Consider the following 8769-nt stretch of genomic DNA (forward strand, 5'->3'; position numbering starts at 1 on the left):
CTATTCTTTGTTTCTCTTTGAATTCAATTTTAGAAACATGTTTTAGGCTATCTCGTATTAATTTGTTTAATATTAGATATACATAAAAATAAATAAAGATCATGTATAAGCTAATCCAACAGTATATTATGGTGTTCTTTTGACTACTGTTTCTATCATTCATTAAAGTTTGTGATTTGTTTCTGTTTCTGGCATTATTTCTTGTTTGTGTTTGTTCTTTTTTCTAGTTCGTTTTGTTGGTGTTCTTGGCAGGTTATTAAAGGGTTCAATCACTTTCAATAACATCCTCTATGTAACAAAACGGTCAGTCTAATTCTTCTTGTTTTTCTTATTATTGTAAAACACTTGCACTATTCTTTTTACCTTGCCTTTTGTTATTGTAAAACACTTACACTATTCTTCAGGAAGGTTTCTTCTCATTTTTCCTTAATTGATGTCCAAGAGATGGATGCAATAGTGTCAAGTTTTAATGCTTTTGAAACTAAGGAAGCAGACCCATTAATTCTAACATGGGCAGTGTTTCTTTGTCTCATTTCATCACTTCCAGGAAAAGAAGAAAACAATGTTCTAATGGTATGCATTTCAGTTTGGCTTTTTCTTTTCTCCCATGCACTATACTGTTACAGTATTTAATTAACGTTGCATATGCAGGAGATTGATCATATTAGCTATGTTCGTCAAGCTTTTGAAGCTGCATCTTTGAGATTTTTTCATGAGATCCTCGAGAGTGACTTATTAAATGAGTCAGATGTAAGTTATTTTAGTTTATCTAGGTTCCTATGTAATAGTTGAACTATGTTAGTTACCTAATATGCGAATTCTTTTTTTTCCCTCATTTTATTAGTTTAATATTAGTTTCAAGTCCGTGATCTTTTTTCAATTTGTTTGTTTCCTTAGGGTCCTGTTGCTGGTTATCGAAGTGTATTGAGAACTTTTATTTCTGCATTTATTGCATCTTATGAGATCAATATTCAAGTAATTAGATTAAGTATCTTGAATGACCTCAAGTTGTTTATTTTATTTATATTAATATTTTCTATTTTGTCTATGTTGCAGCTAGAAGACAGTACCCTTAATTTGATATTGGATATTCTTTGCAAAGTTTATTTGGGAGAGGTTTGGCTGCATAATGATTGTCTTTCAGGGTCATTTATTGATTATTTGGTTGATTTTTCATTGGTGGTTCTCTTAAAGTTGACATTTTTCTTTTCCTTTGTAGTTTTTTTATTGGATTTATTGCTTTAAATTTTTCAGGAATCACTTTGGAGTCAGTTTTGGGACGGAGAAATTTTTGTTGATGGTCCTATTCGGTGTCTTCTTTGAGGACTGTGGAACTTATTCGCCTTTTATCATCCCTATCTGAAGGAACTTGGCCAGATAATGTGTGTAAGTTTCTTTATTTCTTTACATTGGGTTGAGGATTCTACAGTAATTTCTGTACGTTTGTAAACACTACACTGTACTATATCAGCGTAATTGACTGCGAATATGTATCACTGTTTTGTAATTATTTGTTAGTGCCCAAATAACTTAAGGTCTAGAGTTTAGTACCTGTTTGAGCTCCATATTCTATTACACCTCTCCTTTAAATGAGATATGAGATTCGATGGATCTACCCTAGAAATAATAGTATCATTCTAAATGCTTTTGTAACTCAAATTTCCCAAACTTTTAACATGATGTCTAAGTAATTAAGCACCTGAACCAGAGATGTCTTTAGGGTGAAATTGAGTCCCCTTTAACCTGAAAATGTTATGTTTGTTTACTGTAATATGTATCTATTCACTGTGTGATAGCAGTATTTTGAATTTTGAAGTATGTTCACCTGGTATTGCTTGCTTAGGTCTTATATTGTATACAGTTTTATTATTTGATTCATATTATATAATTTTTTTTAAGCATATACCTTACCTTTTATCTGCTATTACAGGAGAAAAATGTCTCTTTCTCCATCAATTGGAGGAGAAAAGGATACTTAATTTTGAAGGCTTTGTGTTGGGCAGCTGTAGAATATTGTGCTGAAAGTAGTAACTTTTCAATATGTTGAATATTTAAGACTACTTGAATACTTAAAGAACATTTTGTTGTTGATGACAGTGTTGAATGGTTTAAACTAATTTGTGGATTGTTAATACAATGTTGAATGTTTTTACTTTTTGTTATTTGAAAATCAAGTTCATTTGATGATGCTAGTATATATTAGAAAGTTAATTTTAATTATATAAAAAAATTAAAATATAATAGAATAAATTAGTGTTATATAAATGAATATATAATGAGAATTTAAATTTATCTAAATATTAAAATAATACAAAAAATGTGTTATAATATCTATTACAATAACACTTTTTATGTAAAGAATTTTGTTATGCAAACTTCATTATATAACACAAAAAATGTGTTATACTAAAGTGTAATATAACACAAAAAATGTGTTATACTAAAGAGTAGTATAACACAAATTTATAAGTATTGAAATGTGTTATATAATCGACTATAAATAATACAATTAAACACTTATCTATTTATTAAAATAACCCAGAAAGTGTGTTATTGTTGACAGTATAATAACACATCTGTATAACAATGATAAAGTGTTATGTAAAGTACCCTGACCTACAATAACATAGTCGGTCTTAACACATCAAAAAGTGTTATGGTATGTTTTGATAACACATTTTTGGTGTTATTAAAAGAATTTTTTCTTGTAGTGAATCTATCTATTACTATCCAAGCTGAATCATGATGCTTACTTGTTCGTGGCAAACCCGTCACGAAATCCATGGATATGTCATCCCATTTCAATTCTGGAATACTAAGCGGTACAATAAGCCTGCAGGCCACTGATGTTTTGCTTTCACTTGCTGGCATACCAAGCATTTAGACACATACTCCGCTATATCTTTCTTCATCCTAGCCACCAATATAACACTTTAAGGTCGTGAGTCATCTTGGTCGACCCTTGGTGAACTAAGTATGGTGTATTGTGCGCTTCGTCTAAAATCATCATCTTAATCCCTTGATTATCTGGCACACATACCCGTTCCTTATATCTTAATAATACTTGACTTGATATTGAGAAATATGTGGCCTTGCCTTCTTTGACTGCATCCATATGTGCCACTAGTGTGCCGTCATGCCCTTGCCCAATCCAGATATCTTCTAGCAGATTTGACTGGATAGACAAATTAGCCAGCTTACCGACAACTATTTCTATTCTGGCTCTAATCAGCTCCTGCTGTAGCGGCTTCCCATTCCGGCTAGTGCTGCTAAACTTCCATAACTCTTCCTACTTAGCGCATCGGCAACTACGTTTTCCTTTCCCGGGTGGTATAAGATTTCGCATTCGTAATCCTTCACTATCTATAACCACCTGTGCTGCCTCATGTTGAGCTCCTTCTGAGTAAAGAAGTATTTTAAGCAACTGGAAGCTTTCTTCACATCTATCATTCCAGTTGAATCTTTGTTGTTTCCGGGTTAGGTTGGTGAGTGGAGTGGCTATCTTAGAAAATCCCTCTACGAACCTCCTATAATAACCTGCTAATCCCAGAAAGCTCCTTACTTCGGATGTGTTCTTTGGTCTTGGCCAATCCTTTACGGCCTCTACCTTAGATGAGTCTACCGTAATCCCCTCCTTGGATACTATGTGGCCGAGAAATGCTACTTGTGAAAGCCAAAATTCGTATTTCTTGAACTTGGCGTAAAGTTGATGCTCCTTTAGTCGCAGCAAGATCAACCTTAAATGTTTCTCATGCTCGACTTTATCCTTTGAGTACACCAAGATATCGTCAATGAATACTACGAAGAATTTATCCAAATAATCCAAAAAAAAACTTAAAAATCATGCCAGATTTGTTCGAAATACAATATTTAGTGTGGTGATGGTGTTGGTGGTGCTGTGATGTAAGAGAGAGTAAAATAAGAGACAGAGAGAGGGAAGAGAGAAAAGAGAAGAGAGAAGAGAGAAATGAGAAGTAAAAAGTGAAAAATGAGGAGGAAATGGTAAAAGTATTTTAGGTAAAATGCCAAAAAGTAGCATTATTTTGAAATCTTTAATATGCCTAATATTTTTTTTTAAATTATAGTATTTATCAAGCATACAAACAAAATTGATGTGATGTGACAATTGAAGGAAATATTAATGGGACATACGATTTTTATTCGCTGTACAAACAAAATCAAAAGCAAACAATATATATTAATTATTGGTTTTGATATACCAGCTACCACATGAGTGTTAGCCAACTTGTGGTATAAATGCAATGAAATAGCATTTCCCACATGCGTTTAAATATGTGGATATGAATTTTTGTAAATAAATTATCCATTCAATCAGCATTTCATTGGGACTAAGTTGGTGAAAGACGATACTTAGGATTTGAAGTTGTATGAGAATCAATTGAAGCAGTAAAAAAGATGAGACAAAAATTTAGAGCTTATTGCATAATTCCATGAAAGACATAATTAATAAGCAAGTGTTTTAAATAGGACAAAGATTTTTTGAGTGATTTGAGAGAGGGAGCTTTGGGAGAGAGAGAGAGAACCGAGGAGAGAGAGAGAGATTTGAGTTATTTTTGTGTTTTTTTTTATAATATTGAGTGATTTGAGGGATTGGAGGGAATTTGTGATTTTTTAAAATTCTAATTTTTAGGACACATAGTTTTTAGGACTCGCAACGGTGTTTGTTAAAAAAAATTCAAACTCTTAGGACACCCATAGTTTTTAGGACCCGCGGATATTTTAAGACTCGCAACGTAAGTCTTAAAAAGTACCAAAATTGTTTATAACACTTGCATCTACGTGAGTGTCCTCAAAAAGTGTCCTAAAATTGTGTTTTTATAATAGTGATTGTACAAACAAAATCAAAAGCAAACAATATATTTATTGGATAATAAATTATATTAATTTATTTTTATATACCAGCATACCACATGAGCTGTTCTGTTAGCCAAGTGGTGGTATAAATGCAAAATAGCAATTCCAATATGCGTTTAAATATGTGGATACGGATTTTATAAATAAATTATCCATTGGAGTACTACCCTTTTGTCAATTTTTTTTTATGGACGGAAGTGTCGGTCACCATTTTATTGGGACTAAGTTGGTGAAATACGATACTTAGGACTTTCTCGACGCTGTAAGAGAAGCAACAAAAACAGTAGAAAAAATAAGACAAAAATTTAGAGCTTATTGCATAATTCCATGAAAGACATAATTAATAAGCCCCTATTACATCAAGCATTGTAGAATAACAAATATTTTTTATTTTCCATGGAGATCAAAGTTATATTTATTATTCTTATCTTAAGTGTGAAAATATGAAAATGATGAATATAAGTGGATCAAAGAACACCTTTTCTTTTTTATAGGATTGATTATTCCATGGGGAGAAAATTCTTGTGACGTACTCCAAATCTGCCATTTGAAATTAATGGTGTGGATGAATATGGAGGAGATTATGAAGATAATTTAGATTAAATAATTGAGATAATGCACATTAATATGGATAAAATAAATCAATAATAAGTTTGCACCCTCCTAAATATTTATACACACAAACCAATTAACTTTAGTTATACAAACTTTAAAAAATATCCAGTCTTGTAAAATTTGCCCCAAAAAAATTAAAACAAAAATCTTGTACGTACAATTTGAAAGCTAGCTAAACGTTGTTGTACAATAAAATATATACAAGAATTATTAAAAGAATGTTTGAGAATATATATATTTATACTTTATAGCATATTGATATTAAGTTAGAAAAAAAAAATGTCTTTCAATTAATCTCTCCCAATGTGCAATAATATATAATATATAATAATACTTTATAATTACGAAGCCCTTAATCCAATAATTTTAGTTATGGTCCATGTGAACATGTAAAATCATTATGAGTATCAATAGGACAGATTTTTTTCCTGCTCTTCTTTTTTATTTCCACCACATATGTACATATCTATCTGATATTTTCATTTATTTCCAATTATAGAGTTTTTTTCTTTCTTTCATCTGCTTTTATTTTTGGAGCCTTTTCAATAATTTCCTAAAAGAAATATTTAAGCAAAATTATATTAAAAAATTAATTAGGTACAAATATCAACCTCATATATTTATTTCTTAATATTTATAAATAATTTTTTGATAACTAGTATTTTCATTATTTATTAGTAATAACTTGTGTCTAATTAATTTTTTGTTGTAATTAATAGTGACATTTAATAAAATAAAATAAAATGAAACAGTGTATCTGTTGTCACTAGAAAATTGTCAAAAATATGTGTGTATTTCGTTTCTTGAAATTGATGTTTGAAACTATTTAGTTTTGTAATAAAAAATATGCCAGTGGCATTTGACATTTAGTATCTTTGGGACCAGATAGAACCAAAGCATTATATAGTTTTGGACCATTGCATTAATTACACATATCATGGCCAATTATAAAGACACGTTTTTTTTAATTCATATATATATATATATATCCTATCTGTAATTAAAAGAAGAAACAGGGGGAAGAAAATCAATATTATAATACGTCTCTTCTAAATCCTCGAATCTCAAAAAAAAAAAAAAGACATATCTCATCTCCAAAATTAGTGGAAGGAAAATAAATATATATAATAATTAAAAAATATAATCGCATTTCGAACAGTCTTTTGTAATTATTAAAATATATATATTAAAATATTTTTAGGAGATTGCTACAATATAGATTATTTTTCACCATACTCGTACAACATGTTCTTTATATGGACACGTGAGGATGTATTAACCACAATTTTTTTTCTTCATAATAATATCTATTGTATATCAAACCTCTTGCAAATTTTTGAAATTTAAAAAATTTGTTGTACGTGTGCTTTTATTTTTTTATCATTATTATACGCTTTGTATGATTTATTTTTTTTATAAAAAATCTAAATTATGTATATGAAAATTTATGTTTTGTGTAAGACTTATTTTGGGCGATTACCCGTTTGAACCCTTTAATTTTTAAAATTAACTTTAGACCTCATGTGTTGTCAAACTGTTAAATATAGGATTGGATAGATCGATTATTTGAACATTGTATTTTGACTGATTACCCGTTTTGATCCTTTATTTTTATAAATTAACATTGTACTTTTTACACACTATGATGTATATTCAATTTTAGCCATAGATATTCTTAAGTGGAGACCGCATCACTTTTGATTATGTGATTGAGATTAAATACATATCATTGTGTGTAAAAATTGTGTGCAATGTAAGTGTGTTCCAATCATTACTCATAATATATAGATATAGATTAACATAATAGAGTGTTATTTTTTTTCTAAACGAACTCTATCTCACCACATAATAAAAAATGATGCGGTCCCCACTTAAAAATATCTATGGCTAAAATATTTTATATACTGCTTCAAAGAATTTATTTTATTAGTATATTATGTTGTATATATTTGTAGTTTTTTTATTATTTTATTTTTTGTTAGTTTATTAGGTATTTAGTTAAAAAAAATCTTATTTAAATATCTAAAAAAATAACTTTTAATGTAGTTTTTATTTTATTTTATTTTTGTTAGTTTATTAGGTATTTAATTAAAAAAATATCTTATTTAAATATCTAAAAAATAAAGTTAAAATAATTATTAATAAAAATGAATAAAAAAATCAGTATAAAGGAGAAAATAAAAAAAATAGTTTGAAGTAATTTTAGAGTGCATGTCATCTCCTTGAAGCTCTCTTTTATACATCTCTTCTATATAATAAATGTGTACATAATGGAAATTCTTGGTTTTAACAATTTTTTATTTTTTAATGTTAATTTTAACGGAATATTATTATATTTAACATAATATCTTTATATTTAACGGTAGTTTGTAAATACTTAAACTTAAAAAAAAAAATTAAAAAAATTAAAATATGATATTTTTGAGATATTTTACAATGATAATTATTTTTATATAATAATTATTTAAAAATAATAAATAATTAAACAAATTAAAATGTGATTTTTTTGAGATATTTTACAATAATAATTATTTAAAAATAATAAAACTATAAATTTTATAACTTAAATAAAATTTAATTAAACTTAAACTCGAATAGTATCATATTAAAAATAATTAATAAATTCTATAAATAAAACTAAATAAACGTGCATATTGCACGTTATTTGTATCTAGTATATATATAGATATAGATGGTCAAAAATAATTTATAAAAGCAAAAATGAAGATAAAATTTAAATTAAAAAAAAAAAATAGGGCCACTGCCCCCTCTTCCGAAAGCCTTTGTTCATACGATAGCACAAAACATAGGAGTGAACAAATGAATCACAATTCTAACGTATAATAATAGAAAGTTAGAGACAATTGTATCAAAGAATCTTGTAATGTGTCGGTGTATCTATTGTCAAACACTCCTAGTGTGCATTATTATTATTATTATTATTATTATTATTATTATTTAATACTACAAATACATATTTGATTATGAGGAATGGACCCCTCGTAATAAAGAGGATAGGTATAGGCAAAAATCATGACCAGTGACCATGGATATATTATTTCAAGTGCTATAAATACAGTGTTAGGGTGTTAGGAACTGATACAACAAGTGAGATCGAATCCTATACATATTATATGATGAAAATGGAGAAGAGTACTAAGAATACTAGTGTGGTGATGATGATGAGCTATGTTATAGTTATAGCTCTTGTGTTTCTTCCATCCACTAGTTTTGCAGGTGGCGGGAGAGCTCTGAATAATCTTAAACTTTACTCCTCAG

At 28.5% G+C, this 8769-nt stretch overlaps 1 protein-coding gene across 1 annotated transcript; it reads left to right on the forward strand.

Annotated features, from left to right (window-relative positions):
- Window positions 1-416: 416 nt before the first annotated feature.
- Window positions 417-1254, forward strand: LOC133802197 (uncharacterized). Its single transcript, XM_062240474.1, has 3 exons — window positions 417-573; window positions 652-750; window positions 898-1254. Exons 1-3 carry the CDS (start codon window positions 445-447, stop codon window positions 1243-1245), a joined length of 576 nt encoding a protein of 191 aa, XP_062096458.1. The 5' UTR covers window positions 417-444; the 3' UTR covers window positions 1246-1254.
- The last annotated feature ends 7515 nt before the right edge of the window (window positions 1255-8769 follow it).

The sequence above is a fragment of the Humulus lupulus genome, chromosome 9 (assembly GCF_963169125.1).
Source record: "Humulus lupulus chromosome 9, drHumLupu1.1, whole genome shotgun sequence".
NCBI classification, from domain to species: Eukaryota; Viridiplantae; Streptophyta; class Magnoliopsida; order Rosales; family Cannabaceae; genus Humulus; species Humulus lupulus.